At 56.3% G+C, this 14,636-nt stretch overlaps 5 protein-coding genes across 5 annotated transcripts; 2 read left to right on the top strand and 3 right to left on the bottom strand.

Annotated features, from left to right (window-relative positions):
- Window positions 1–487: 487 nt before the first annotated feature.
- Window positions 488–2,063, bottom strand: STE3 (a-factor receptor; the record flags this gene model as incomplete). Its single annotated transcript, XM_066775057.1, has 2 exons — window positions 488–1,443; window positions 1,502–2,063. 2 exons carry the CDS (start codon window positions 2,061–2,063, stop codon window positions 488–490), a joined length of 1,518 nt encoding a protein of 505 aa, XP_066635176.1.
- Window positions 2,064–2,971: 908 nt separating this feature from the next.
- On the top strand, window positions 2,972–4,660 carry SLS55_003585 (uncharacterized protein; the record flags this gene model as incomplete). Its single annotated transcript, XM_066775056.1, has 3 exons — window positions 2,972–3,210; window positions 3,264–4,122; window positions 4,625–4,660. 3 exons carry the CDS (start codon window positions 2,972–2,974, stop codon window positions 4,658–4,660), a joined length of 1,134 nt encoding a protein of 377 aa, XP_066635175.1.
- Window positions 4,661–5,423: 763 nt separating this feature from the next.
- Window positions 5,424–5,984, bottom strand: SLS55_003584 (uncharacterized protein; the record flags this gene model as incomplete). Its single annotated transcript, XM_066775055.1, has 2 exons — window positions 5,424–5,861; window positions 5,976–5,984. The coding sequence occupies 2 exons, from the start codon at window positions 5,982–5,984 to the stop codon at window positions 5,424–5,426; spliced, it is 447 nt and encodes a 148-aa protein (XP_066635174.1).
- Window positions 5,985–6,778: 794 nt separating this feature from the next.
- On the bottom strand, window positions 6,779–11,829 carry GCN2 (eukaryotic translation initiation factor 2-alpha kinase; the record flags this gene model as incomplete). The annotated part of the gene is made up of 2 exons (XM_066775054.1): window positions 6,779–9,750; window positions 9,858–11,829. 2 exons carry the CDS (start codon window positions 11,827–11,829, stop codon window positions 6,779–6,781), a joined length of 4,944 nt encoding a protein of 1,647 aa, XP_066635173.1.
- Window positions 11,830–12,441: 612 nt separating this feature from the next.
- On the top strand, window positions 12,442–14,287 carry SLS55_003582 (uncharacterized protein; the record flags this gene model as incomplete). Its single annotated transcript, XM_066775053.1, has 3 exons — window positions 12,442–13,447; window positions 13,513–13,642; window positions 14,269–14,287. The coding sequence occupies 3 exons, from the start codon at window positions 12,442–12,444 to the stop codon at window positions 14,285–14,287; spliced, it is 1,155 nt and encodes a 384-aa protein (XP_066635172.1).
- Between the last annotated feature and the right edge of the window lie 349 nt (window positions 14,288–14,636).

Genomic DNA, 14,636 nt, shown 5'->3' with positions numbered 1-14,636 from the left:
GGCGGCATTGAGAACTTTGTGGATGGCAGAGAGCCCCCTACCAGAACCAGTTCGGGATTGCAGTACGTTCGTGGTGGTGAGTTCGGGTTGCTTGGCACAGTGACGGAAATAATAAAGGGGAGTATATAATCCATCCTGTCACCGGCTGTGCTCCGAAGAATCGAGGCTCTGGCTCCAGTGCGTTCGTCTACATTTATAGATTTTTTTCCCGATGAGCTGTTCCTCGATGCTTATTAATTGAAAGGTGAAGTAGTCCTTGTGATACCAGACCAAAAGCAAAGGAAATGAAGAAAGCGCCACCTGCAATGCCGCTCAGTGAAAACGCCAAAGAGTCAAGCCAGAACGTCACATCCTCTCCCCATGTCCCACCCAGCATCCGCCCCCCCCTCTCGCCGTTCAGATGAACAGGGCAAATGATGAGAGGAAGGTGACTCGTCCTCGACCTCGCCTGAAATCGGCGACTGCCTCTACGCTTCCATCCTTGGCCTCACATCTCGATTCCCAGGCCCCTGACAATCCTCCTAGACTCACCTCCGCTTCCGCCACCACTCTTCTCCACATCCACCACCGGCGAGCCGCACACCGTCGTGGCACCATCACAGTCGTTGGCATCCTCGACCAACGTCCCAACACTGGCTTTCCGGATGGCCTTGCTTAGCGGCGTCATCGGGATAGCCGTGTCGATGGTTGGTGCAGCGACGGATGCGGATGCGGTGCTCAGAGTGCGCGCGACGTTGCTGTTGTTTCGGTTGCTGCTACTGTTGTTTGAGTGGCGGTAATCACGATGGTGATTGTGGTGAAGTGGGAGAATAGGCGCGGTGCTGCAGGTCCTGCTACCATTTGAGGCAGGTGCGGTGTCGACGCTCGAGCGCAAGAAATCCAGGGGCGACTTGCAGAGGGACTTTGAGAGGGAAGAGGATTTGCCGGTGGTGCCGTTGCTACGGGTGGTGGCGGTGGACGAGGTGAAGTACGTCTTGCAGCTGAATGTGGAGCGGGCGGATGGGGAGAGGGGAGTGCTGCTGCGGGAAATGGAGAATATGCTTCGACGCCGGTTTCGGTTCCTCCTCCTGAAGAGGCGGGCGGGATCCAACTTCTTGGCCCACGAGCGATACATGTCCGAGGCGTCGGTGCCAAGGCCGAAAAAGAGGAAGATGAGGAAGCCGCAAGCAAGGCTGACCCAGCGATCGGGAAGGAGTTTGCCGTGGGAGTACGCGGCCTGGATAGTGGAGCGATGGATGGGATCGTGGTTGCGTGACCATGAGAAATTCATGAATGAGGCGGGAACGTTCGCGTATAGGATTGCAGCCTGGGTGGGGAGGATGCCGAGAAGGATCAGCGTGGAGAGGAGAAAGAGGCGCAGGAAACGTGAGCGTGTAGTGTTGTGCGAGTGGACGAGGCGCGAGAACTCGGTGCGGTAGCAGTGCAGGCGCACGAGGACGAGGACTACGAATGGCACGTCAGTCTGCTTGTTCCTGGCTGGGAAGTGGGGAGTCGAACGTACCGGCATAGTGCACAACGACGACTCCAATGACCAACGGCCAGAGGTAGACCAGAGCGAAACTGACCAAGCTGAGGTCAGTGGCGGGAACGCAACCGTTGATGTCGTAGATATAGTAGCGATAGACCTTGATGACGTCAAACAGGCCGAGCTGGAGGATGGGAGGCGCCCAGCAGATGGCAGCATCGACGAGGCATTGACGGATGCGCTCGGCACGGCAGGGCGTCACTACTTGGTTCTTGGTGTCCAGGACTTTGGCGAGGCCGCGCATGATGCAGACCAGGGTGGTGGTGACGCCGACCCAGCCGGCGACAATGAGGTAGACCTCGACGTCGCAGAGACCATATCCGGGCCACCAGCTGGACGCATCCTCTCGACTCCAGAGCAAAGAGTTGATGAAGGCGAAGGAGTTGAAGGTGATAATCCACGCGACCAAGGCAGCTGCAGCAATATTGCAGTTGCGGACGTGCCAGACCAGAGGGGGAATGTCCAGGATGACGGCCAAACCAGCAAATATGGGAAGGCAGACGGCGGCGGGATAGAGCGAAGCCTCTTCTTCAGCCATTGTCGATGAGGCAGGAGTGGACGAGCAAAGAGGGTTCTTTGGGTAGAGCCTCGGAGCTGAGATGGCCGGACAAAAATGCTGGAGTTTGCAGCACTGGGCTTGACGATCGACAAAGAGAGCGTGTTGCAGGAAGAAGAGCCGGGCGAGCCATGGCGGGCGAAGTGGGCTCGTGTGTAGACATGTCTATAGAGAGCTCAATAAGGTGGTTTACATTTTGCTGTGGCGGTGCTTATTGAGGGCGAGACACCGAGCAGCCGCTTCTGGGTGTCAATAGCTGGAACACCAACACAGTGGAGATTGCAGGGAGCCGGCTGCCAGCAGCGACGAGTCCATGCCGGCTCTGCGCAAAAATGAGCCAAAGTAGTCGTAGTCGAGGTCGGAATGGCGGGGGTGCACCGGTCAGGTCTGGAACGGTGGGGACGGGGCCTGATTGGGAGGCGAGGGAGGCGGATTTAGCGGGTGTGGGGCCGGCTGTTGTGCTGTCAGGGCGGAAATCACAACGCGTGACGGGCTCCTCCAATCTGCCCTTGGCCCAGCACGTCCAAGTACTCCCACCACCTCTCTCATAGCTCAGCTCAGCTCGCCCCGAACCATGCAAGACGCGCAATCTCTCCCTCGTCCTGCTGCTGTCCCCCATCCCTCAGCAACCCCAATCCCACCCGCACGCCCCTCTGCCAGCCCGCCGCAGCTCCCGCAAGCTCAAGCTCCAGCTCCAGCACGCGCCTGCCGTGCAAAGAGCTATGGCCGACGACCCGCCTGAACCCTCCGCACGCCCCTTCCCTGTGCAACCAAAGCAGTCTTCAGCGCTGCGTCACCGCCTGCCGCGCTCCCACACCACGCCATGGGATCCGTCCGCCTCGTCCTCGTCCATTGCCCAGCCGCCGCATGTCCTGCGCCGCCGCAGCTCCATGCTGTCCGACTTTTCCTCCATCCGCGACTCCACCGACAACATACTTAATCCCGGTTCGCGCGACCCAGACGATCTGGACCAGGGCGACCCTTCGCACTGGCACTCGCTGCCGCTGGTCTTCGCCATCTTGCCCGCTGTGAGCGGCATCTTCTTCACCAATGGCAGCGCCGTCGTCACCGACATTCTGCTGCTTGGCCTTGCTTCGCTGCTGCTGAATTGGTGTGTGCGCATGCCATGGTACGTTTTGCTCCAGCTTCCCTTTGGTCTCTTCCTACTGACCAGGAGCACAGGGAATGGTATCGCGCCGCCCAGACCCCTGCACCCTTGGTACAAGCCGCCGGCATAGGCTTGGCTGATACCATACCTGAGGAAGACTCGGAAGACGACGAAGTCATCGAAGACTCACCTATCGCCGACGCGAAGTCTGCTTCGGAGCACAGCGACACCCCTGGCGGCACGCCTGCCCCGGAACGCTCGCCTGAATATGTCGCCGCCGTGAGAGAGCTGCAGTTTGACCAGCTGTATGCTCTCGCAGCATGCTTCCTGGGTCCCGTCTTCGGTGCATACCTCCTGCATGCCATCCGCGACTCTCTATCACGTCCATCCGAAGGCCTCGTTTCGAACTACAACCTCACTATATTCTTGTTGGCTGCCGAGGTCCGCCCTGCGTCGCACCTCCTCCGCATGCTCCGTGCCAGGACCATGTATCTGCAACGCATCGTCCGCGAGCAAGCCGAGCCCGACTCCAAACCTGACGAACCTGTCGTATCCGACCTGGGCAGGCGCCTTAGCGAATTGGAGTCGCATATGGCCGACGTCGCTTCCGCCAATGCCGCCATTAAAGAGAAGGAAAAGTCTGCGGGCTCCGCCAATTCCACCGAAGTTGTGAATTCTGTCCGCCAGACTGTCCAGCCTCAGTTGGATGCTCTGAACCGCGCCGTACGCCGCTATGAAAAGCGCGCGACGACTCAGACCATGACGACCGAGGCTCGCCTGCAGGACCTCGAATCACGTCTTAAAGATGCACTCGCACTGGCAGCTGCGGCGGCCCGGAGCGGGCAGCAGAAAAAGCCCGGAGCTGTCAAGATCTTGTATGACTGGTTGCGCACATTGCTCATGATCCCCGTGCAGGCAATGTGGACACTCATGGTATATCCCGTCCAGATGTTGTCGAGCATTGCCATAAGCGTTAAAAAGTTTTTGTTTGGTTACACGAAGAAGGTCGATACGAAGGGCAAAGGAAGAGCCAAAAGCGTACCAGACAGGGGGCATGGGAGCTTGAATGGGTACAGAGCGCAAGCGGGGCCAAGTGGGTCGAGGAGGTGAGCACCGAGTCTCAGTGAAAACTGCCCTGGCTGAGCTAAAGAAAAATCGTTTTCTCATCCTGAAGCAAGGAGAGAGTGAGGCTACAGTGAGTCGTCGAAGCTGAAGATGCATGATGGCACGGCACGGTGACCAGTTCCATGGCGCCCTCCCAGTAGGTTGCACAAGAACTGGGTCATTCCCTCTCTGTCTCTATGATATTTTACTGTCTACGTGGGCAGTTGAATCACGTGTCCGGATGTATTTGTACAAGCCTCAAGACTTGCATCTATGTCCTGGTGACGACTTCAACTGCCCCATAATCAGAAGAATGTAGCGCCCTCTGCAGGGCACCGAGGAGATCAAAAGGAAGGTCAGCACGTAGTGCTGCCCATCTCTCGGGCGCCACCCTTTTCTTTCTACCCGCACCAATCTCCATCTTCAAAATAGCGCCCGCGCTCCCACTCCTCGAGCGGCATCTGACACAACTCTGGCTCTCGCTCGTCGTCTGTGTAGATGCGCGTGCTTGCGCGGTGTTGCGCATCTTCATTAGCTACTAAGGACGCGCGAGAGGCCGACGGTGATGCTGCAGCCCGGCCGTCGATTGTCTTGGTGCTATTCGTGGTGGTGGGATCGTCGCTGGTAGCGTTGCCGTCGTTGTTGCTGTCGACGAGGGCAGCGCGGCTGGAGGAAGGAGAGGGTGGGATATCTTCGTGGAACGTCATTGGTTATGTGAGTGTTGGGGAGTTTCTTCGTACTGCTGAAGACACTTCGTAGGCAGTGAGGATTGTGGAGAAGTGAGCACCGACGTGGGGAGATATATGCATGAAGTGAAGGCGTGGTCGCGAGTGAACGGCCTTGCGGTGGCTTTGTGTGCACAAGAGGTACGTCCTGGTCAGGCGTAGCAGGACCGGCATTGAACTTCGCGTCAGGCTTTTTCCTCGACTCAAAGACCAAGCTTCCGGCGTGATGATCTGCCCACAGCAAGTCTACATCGATTCCAGGATGAGGATCACGGACAAAGTTTGAGAACATCTAGATTATTCATTCTTATAACCAGGATGTGACACGCACACCCTCCACCCCCAGCTTTGTATACACTAGTGCAGCTATGCGGTCGACCCGCATGCGCAGTGTCGTAACACGCATTAGTGGCCCCTGTCATGACCAAACATGTCGATGAAACTGTCGCGGCTTAGCCACGCCCAGCGTTCGCCGAAAGACCCCTCCTTCTCTGATGGCTGATTGGGCGGCTTCCGATTCAGAGATCTAGGCTCGTCGTCCGACCGTTCTCTGTTGGCCTTGGTAGCAGAATCTGCCGCCGCGGCCTCGGGAGCCACCGTGGTCTTGGGAGCCACCGTGGTCCTGGGGTCCGCCGTGGTCTTCGGGGCCGCCGTCGAGCTGCTGGAAGAAGCCACGGTGCCAGTGTCACTCGCAGCCGCGGCCGTCGCAGCAGCATTGCTGGGTCCCGGTGTGGCTTCCACGCGAGAAGTTGGTGGAGCAGCATCCTTCGAAGGTCCCGCAGAGGCTTCTTCTCCTTTGGGGGGTTCCGCGTCCTCCTTGGCTTCGCGCTCGGCTTTACGCCGCTGTTCGTAGTGGCGGTCCAACCATGGCCGCTCCTTCAATTCTCTATCCCGCATGCGAAAGTATTCGTACGCGTCCCGGCGATCCAGGTAGAGATTTCTGCAGAATTGGCGTACACTGTCCATGGATTCGGTTGGGAGGTTGGTGAAGGTGTATCGGCGACTGATGCTTATCGTGTGTATGCGGATATATAGGCGGGTGTGGGGGAGAGATTGTTGAATTCTCACCGCAGTTTTATATAAAGTGGATGATAGTACTGAAACCCGTCCTACTCGTATGATCTGAAAAAGAGTGATCACCTTGCCGACATTGAAACTTCATAACCGCCACGTAGAACCTAACAGATAAAGAGACGACTTTCTTTGGAAAATGGGCATCTTTGCTCCACATGGGCCGCAGCCACTCCGCACATGTAAGGCACGTGGATATGTGTCGCTTTTTGTCCTAGACATCTAATGCAGCAGTGTGAGCATATTTAATTTAGCATATAGTAGGTCATTGATTTTGTTCGTCGAAGTGTTTGCAGAGATACAGCACTTTCCCGTGCAATGATTCGGAGTGGCGGCCGGATCGAGCAGACGTCACGATTGCGGTGGAACTGGGCTTCAGTACCACGGGCTCATGCGTATTCTGTGGCGTAGCAAGACAGCGATACATGGTGACGAGACCACGCCGTGACGCGTACGTCAAGCGATCACTGGAATACAAAACAGACATCATAATCACAAACGCTCGCTCTCACTAAGCTAAAAGTCTTTGTCAAACGAGTTTCCATTTGCTCGTTAAGATATCGCTATCTTTAGTCATCAGCCACCAGCTGCATATCTTCATCGTCGTGTAACCATAAATCCAGCTGCAGCCCGCACGCCAGCGCACAGCCAGTCTATCGTGGAGGCCGCCACTTCATCTTCATCATCCCCTAAGTTCCCAAATCATACATGACCATACCGCCCGTCCTGAAGTTATAGACGAACGCTGCCCTTCCCTCAGTTGGCTTGCCATCCGTCTCCCACTTCCTGCGGTACTCGTTTAGCATGGCGTGCACCTCTTGTAGGTACTGGCGCTCGCCCAGCGGCACGCTCTGGATGACGCGGCGCCACGAGTCCGGTTCGCTGAGGCGCGTCTCGCGGATGGTTTCCAAGATCTCGTCTTTGGTCTCGATTGCGGCGATGGGTCCGTCGACGAGCGAGGCTAGCAGCTCGCGGGCACGTGCCTGCGCCGCCTCGACGATGCTCCACTTGTTGCTTTTCTTGGACCGGTGCTGCGCCATGAGCACTTGAACATTGTTCGTGTTGCCGGTTCCGCTACCAAGTCCTCCCGCTCCGCCGGCGCCAGTGCCGGGCTTGTTGGAGCTGCGACCGCTGCCGGCCGGGATACCACCGCTGCTCTCGGCGGAACCGCCATGGGTGCTGTGGTTCTCGTAGCTGCTGCCGGCGCCTGCGCCGAAGAGGCGACTGGAGCCAAGACGGGTGGCGGCGGCACGACCCTCGCGATGGTCGCGCTCGCGCATCTCCTGGCGGAGGTATGAGAGCAGTTCGGAGCTGCGGATGTCCGTGTCTTCCTTGCGCACAAGCGACTTGATCTTGAGGTCGGGCTTGCCGGTGTTGATTGCGTCGGCCTTGATGATGACGATCCACGAGTGCTTGTCCTCGGCGTAGTGCGAGAGGAGCTCTTCCGGCGAGCGTGCGTCGATGGAGAGCTCGGCGCTGACGTCGTGGGCCCACAACTCACCGACCATTTTCACGCCCGTAGAACGGAGGGCGGCGGAGTCGAAGCAAGAGATGAGGACGTCGCAGCGGCGCGTTGCCCATTGGCCGGGTCCGGACTCATCTTCGTTGGCTTTCTTGAGGAAGTTGTTCTTGCCGGCTTTCTTCTGAAGACGCGCCATGGATGCTACCAGCCTGTCCCAGCCGAGGTTCAGTCCCACGGCGTGGCAACTACTGGATTTACCCTGCGCCTTGGAGCGATGTTCCTCTATTAGAGCATCATACCGGCCTCCAGCGGCTATGACATCGCGTCTCTTAGTGTCGTACAAGCATTGGAACATGAAGCCGCCAGCATAGAACTTTTCATTGAACGTGCCGAGGGGATTGACCTTGATCTGACGATGGACGTTGAATTTCTTGAGATAGCCGAGGACGGTACGCAAGTGAGCAAAGATTGCATGAGTTTTGTCCAAGAATTCAGTTCCTGCAAGCAGAGACTGGATCTTGCTGAAGGCTTTCTCTGGAGAGTCACTGAAATCGAACTTGGCCAAGTCGTCAAGTGAAGTAGACGAGACGCCAACGGTGGGAGATCGCAGGTCACTCCGAATTTTTTGCCACGTCCAGTCGTGGATGTTCAGCCTGTTAAGGATCTGCTTGACGGAGCGGCGCAGCGGCGTAGCTATACGGCAGGATTCCATGATCAGATCCAAAAGGTCCGCATGATTGATTTGGAACACAATCGGGGCAGTCGACAATGACGGGAACTCATCAATCACCTCGTCCATCACCTTGACGACCTCGGCTTCCTTGAGAGCAAGGTCGAGACTGTTGTAGGAGATGATATCAAAATCGGCTTCTCCATTGCTACGAGGTTCGCCTCCCGTAAACGCATCCCGGTAGACGTGTCCGATGGTGTATGTCTTTTCCACGGGAGGAGCTTGTCTGGCAATGGATCGAGCGTAAGGTAGCGTGAAGTCATAAGGTAGTTGGACAAGGGTTCCAGAGGAGTCGAATAGCTTCACGACGTTCTGCTCTTCATAGTGATCTGACGTAGGGAAAAGCAGTTGTCGCCTTGTCTTGACAGCGCCATGTCGTCGGAAAACGGCGCTCAGCTTATCTTCCACTAGCTCCTGGATCACCAAAGTGCTCGCCTTCTGCTCATGTGGGCCGTTTGTCGCGTTGAGATCCCAGGCGTAGTCCTTTACTTGCACCTGTTTGTTGGCTCCTTGAGCAAACAGAGCAGATAGCATCTTATGGTAGTATGGAGATTTGGGATCTGACAGGCCTGCAAGAGCCAACCGAACTGTCTCATCGCCAATCTCGTGCGGGATCTTCCCTTCGTGCAACAATTTGTTACTACTGGGACGCTCACTCGGCCGGTGATTGATAAGCGAGAGGATTATTTCGCCTTGCAGAGCCTTTTCCGACGACTGGAAGCACTCAGGTAGCACGTGCTCCTTCTGGCGGAGCTTCGTAATCTCCTCGCTTCTCTCCATGGCTGTCTTCAGCGGATAGCACATTTCAAAGAAGATGATACCCAGCGAGAACATGTCGACTTTGCTGTCGTAGGTTCCACTGACACCTGACTTCAGTTCGGGGGCGATGTAGAACGTCGTGCCTACACTGTGGGTTTGGTCGCCGTGAGTATTGGTTGCCGTGCTTCCAAAAGTGGTGGCCCGGTCAGCAATCTGATATTGCCCCGTTGTGGCGAGACCGAAATCTCCAATGCGAGGATTGTTGGCAGTATCAATGAAGATGTTGTCAGGCTTCAGGTCCCTGTGAATAACGCCATGGCTGTGGATATGAGCTAGACCCTCAACGACTTGGCGAAGGAGCCGCCATCCTTTATTGGCGTCGTTGTAGAGGCCATTGCGGATCAAGTCGCGTAGTGTTTGGCGCTCGCAGAACTCCATCTGGATGTAAAGGGTGGTTCGGATTCCGCGGGATGTTGCACGCTTTAGCTTGAGCGGTGACTTGGTCTCGGCAGTACCAGTACCACTTTCGCTATCAGAGTCTGAGAACTCATCTTCTGAGTCGCTCTCATCTTCAGAATCGTCTCCAAACTGGATGTTTATACCGGAGCTTATGAAGTCAAGACCGCCGGTATTGCTCCGTGTGAACTCGATATCAGGGCCGCTGTTCGATACTGTGTCTTCCGTAGCCACAACGGATTCCGTCTCCGTCTCTGAGATTGGTAGTCAGCACTTGGACGGATCAATGATGGATAACAGCTTTGCCCGGTGCTGTGGGATTATCATGAGTAGTACGAATTTGAAACGATGGGAGACATACCGGTGTCGATGGCACTGCCCAATTCATTCTCTGGCCATGCCGAATAATAACGCACGACATAGGGGTGATTCATCTTAGAAAGTAGCATAACCTCCGACAGAACATCGGAAAGGGCCGAAGCGGTGTTTTGCTTGATCTTCTTAATGGCGTACACACCCCCGTCGAGCTTGTTGCGTGCCTTGACGACCTCGCCATACCCTCCTCTTCCGAGACGACCAAGCTCTGTCCATTCGCTGGCATAACGAGAGAATGGGCCGTTAGGGTAGCTACCTTCATAGCTCGACGACTCTCGACGGATGCGGCGGCCAGCTATCGGTATCGAGCTACTGGTGGAATGCAGCCGAGTCCGCGAGGGCGAAGAAGACAGTGAAAGCACAGGTGCGTTGGTGCGGAGGAATTCTGAGGGCATTAGGTCGAAGGCAGAGGGGCGCTTCTTTGGATCGGGCCTGAAGAGCTTGGAGATCATCTCTTCAAGGGGTGCTGAGACATTCTTGTCCTCCATGAGTGCCCCCGGGGAACTGTACTTCTGGGGCGCGTCAAGGCCGAATAGCATTTGCAAGAAGACGATGCCTAGGTCCCAGATATCTGTCTTTCTTGAAGGTCTACCGTTGCCGTCTTGAAGCTCAGGAGCTGTCCAGTAGGCAGACCTTGCCGACTCAGCCTTCTCAGCTCCTCGAGCGGCGTCAATGGCATTGTGAAGGCATTGCTGATATCCACCATCTGCCAACTTGACGAACAGAGCGCCCCCTTCAGCAGGCTCACAAAAGAGAACATTTCCAGGATGGAGTCTTTTGTGAATCACACCACTGCGATGCAAGTAGTCGAGTGCCTGAAGGAGATCGATTGTCCAAGAGCGGACCTTATCCGCAGGGAAAGTGTCAATTACTTGGAACAGGTCGACAAGAGACCCTCTATCGGCAAAGTCTGTGAGAATGCTGATGTGCCACTCTGCACCCTCTGGAGCTCTATCAATTTTGAAGTCGAGAACGGTGATGACATTCTCATGCGACACTTTTCTCAGGTCTTCCATGGCCTGATCAAACTCTTCGACGAGCTTCTTGACGCGGGCGGGATGGCTCTCAGCCCTGACCAGAGCCTTCTTGAAGGCAAATGGCATCGTCTTATGAACGACAGCGTAGACTTGGGAGGCGGGGCCGCGGCGGAGCGGTCTCATTGGCCCCGTTTCGATTTCTGGGAAAATCAACATCGACGTAGCAGGTGAGATAATTCGGCGACACGTACCATAGATCACACTAGTTTCCTCAGCAGCAGCAGACAGAATTCTGGTCTGCCTTTTCTGCTCCTTGCGCCTGTTCAGTTCCTGTTCCACCATGTGCTGGAAGATGCGGTCCTGCTCCGCCTCATCTTCCTCTAGCTTCTTCAGTCTCTCTTCCTCTTGCTTCCTCGCCAGCTCTTCAGCAGCGGCTTCGTGGACTTGACGTTCCTCCTCCAAACTCGGCGCGGCCTGGTCTTCCCGGCGGGCGACCACGGCGTCTTCGAGTAGATCTTGAATGGCGGAGCCGATCTCGAAGATCATGACTTCACCAAGAAGTTCATTGGGCTTCGTCTTCACCAGATTCTCCAGGTCCTTCTGGGTTTTGGTGCGCAAACCATTGGTCTTCTCAAGCTTGAGAATTGGGGCAGTTCTGGGATAAGTGGCTGTGAATCGGACGGACAGCAGGGCATTGATGTCTGGATTGGTGAAAGACTTGAGCAGGATCTTGCAAGCGCGGTCAGCATTCTTGCTCCAGGCTCCTTTAGTTTCGACGTCCTCATAGTCCTCCATATAAATAGCCTTCAAGGCTTCGATCTCGTCGGCTTGGGCCTGGGCATAGTTGGCGGTTGCAGCTTGCGGACCGGGGGTTGCAGGCTCGTCGGGCTGCTGGCCCTTCGCAGCGGGGTTGCCATGGGTCTTAGTCGGGGTCTTGGGGTCGGTCACGATCTTCTTCCGCGGGGGTTTGGTCGGAGCCATGGCGGGCAGTGCGTCAGGGTTGGAAAATAGGCCTGGGGTAGCGGGGACCTAGAGAATGCAGCCGAAGCTGCAGCCCTTTACAGGGTGGAGATCATGACGCGGAGCGGATATGCAGGTGTTTAGGTGGAAGCGCAGGTGGGTGGAAATGTCATGGAAAGGCGGCGGCCGCGCGCGAAGCCCGACCGTCGAGCGCGACATGGGAAGGCGCACGCGCCGGCAGCCGGCAGTGGCAGGGCACCTTATCGATAGCGGGGCCCCAAAGGCGGTGAAGCGCGCGCGCGTGGATCCGCGCTGGATCCCGGCTCCCTGTGTTTTGGCTGCGCGCCGTCGTAAACAACACTGCTGCAACACGCCCTCCCTCCGCCGAGCATTCCCGCACCTCGTTGCGCCCCGCATTTCCACATCGTACCTGCTCGCTACGCACCTCTGCTGGGCCGTCTCCGTGCGTACAGTCGCGCTTCCCGCAACCTTTGTTCTCATCTGCGACCGCACACCCGCCGCACCTGCCCGCCTAGCAACCATGCTGTCTTGGTGGTCAGGTTCGCGCAACCCCACCCAGAACCCACAAGGTCCGCCCGCTCCCCTGTGTCTGCACCGCATGATATTGACACCATGGATCTAGAAGCTGTGGACAACACACAACTCGAGCCTCCCGAGACGCCCGCTCCCGTCTTCGCTGCCCGCGCCATCAAGCACGCTATCTTTGGCACTCCAGCCCCGCCCGAGACCGTCAGGCCGGCTAGAATCGAGCCCAAAGCTGACCTTCCTGCCTTCTTGCGACCTCTCCCCCCTGACTTCGGCCTCAAGAATGCCGTCGATCCCGACAAACCAAGGCTACCCGGCGGCATCCTCTCGACGCCGGGCACGGTAAAAGATCGCAAGACTGTGTCATTCGGCGCTCAGGTCGTTGACAATGAGGGCAAAAAGTCCGACAAAGGCGGGATCCCGAGCAACTGTCCTGGGAAGTTCCCGAGTCCATGGACGCCTAAGGTCGACGGTCTTGCTGAGGAGCCCGAAGAAAGACCCAGCTCCAGCTCCAAGCTTACTGCGAAGCTGTACGAAGCCCGGTGCTCATCCAAGCGCACCGATTCCAAGGCACAACCGCAGGCACAACCGCCTCCGAGACCCCAACCGCGAGCGAAGGATGACGGCGACGTTACGATAGACATTATGGAGCCGCGCTCCGAGTCGGGCCGGTACTGGAAGGAACAGTTACTCTCGTATGCATTTGAGAGCGATAGAGAGGCACGGAAGATCATCAGAAAGCAGCAGATTGCCAAGGAATACGCCAGACAGAAGGATACCGAAGCCCAGGAGTTGACCGAAAAGCTGGAGACTGAGCGAAAGCGCCATGCGCAACGCGAGAAAGAGTTGGAGGCCAAGAACAAGGACTACAAAGAACGACTGAGACAAGCCATGGCGGAGAACTTTCAGTCAAGCACTGAGATTGCCATGCTGAAGCGACGTTTGGCTGCCCTGGAGGGCGAAGCGGTGCCCGATCTGCCCGCAGACTACAATCCGCCCAAGACCGAGCTGGAGCACGAATTCGATCAGATGATGTTGGACCCTCAGGAAGCAGGCCATTACATGCTTGATGCCACACCTGTCAACGGACGGGGTCGGTTGGGGAAGTCAAAGCCAAAACCCGGGCCATCACCAGCTGAGCAAAGGCCGCTGACGAAGGCTACTTTGTTACCTCCGTCCGCGGAACCGCAAAGCCGACTGGGCGTTTCACCAAGGCGTCCACGCCGCTCTATGACTGGGAACAGGGCAGAGAGGTCTACAACTTCTCGCACACATGCGATGACTGCAAGTACATCGGCTGTCGAAGATCCTTGGATGGCGAACGGAGATACTGTTGTGGAAGCGAGACCAAGCCGTTCTGTCTCGCCGGTCAAAAGGCCCGAGCCCAGAGCTGCTGTATCTGCCGAAGCACAGAGCACTGCTCATCCGAGGCGGGTGAAGAGTGACCGCCATCTTCAATCTTTAGCCAATCCCTCCGTTCCAAGTTCTACCAATGCTACCGAAGGTCTTACTCCGCAAGAGATGCGTAAGAAACAGGCCAGGGATCGCGTTATGCAAAAGCGAGGACGCGAAATGGGTAAGGAAAACGTCGGAGTTAAGATCGCATCATTGCGGTGATATATACCGAGAGCACATTCACCGAAGACGCTAGCAACGCGGCCACAATACGCGTTTTAGGAGTTGGAACATGCTTATTGAGGATGAAGTGCCTCGTACTATTGATTTGAAGTATTAGGAGGTTTGGCGTTCAGAGATACCACGGTTGGATATGCATCATTAAGGGGTTCAGTTGCATGTAGACCGACCAATCCCGTACCTACGCTTGTCATTAATGTTATTTCGTCTTTATCTCGGTTGGCAAAGTTTGCTGTACTTGCAAATTGTGCAACTTGGGTCTACTAATGGCAACTGTAGATTTACCGACACACCTTAACCATCGAACACAACGAACGGGGCAGATGGTACTTTTATTTTCCTTATGCGGCGGCCTGATGTTACGCCGTATCAGAAAGTTGTGGCTTACGTCACTTTCCCCAGGTAGGGGATGATGCAATCAAAACTGATTATTGTTTAGTGCAAATTCTTCAATTTCGCTCGAGCCACGATGCAACGTTAACCGTGCCGCATGCCTCTGTGTGAGGCAGATGCGGGTGGGTGGGCGGTCTCTTTTGTCACCCGCCGTGCCTCCCACTTGCCGCGTATTTCAGCGGGGACGATCAATTTCCGAAAGCTCGGCCAGATCCGATGAACATTTTTATTACAACGCAACCTAATCAAGTGAA

The sequence above is a fragment of the Diplodia seriata genome (assembly GCF_021436955.1).
Source record: "Diplodia seriata strain FDS-637 chromosome Unknown scaffold_3, whole genome shotgun sequence".
Taxonomy (NCBI): Eukaryota; Fungi; Ascomycota; class Dothideomycetes; order Botryosphaeriales; family Botryosphaeriaceae; genus Diplodia; species Diplodia seriata.
Note: the sequence above shows the minus strand (reverse complement) of the source record. Positions and strands in the feature narration are given on the sequence as shown.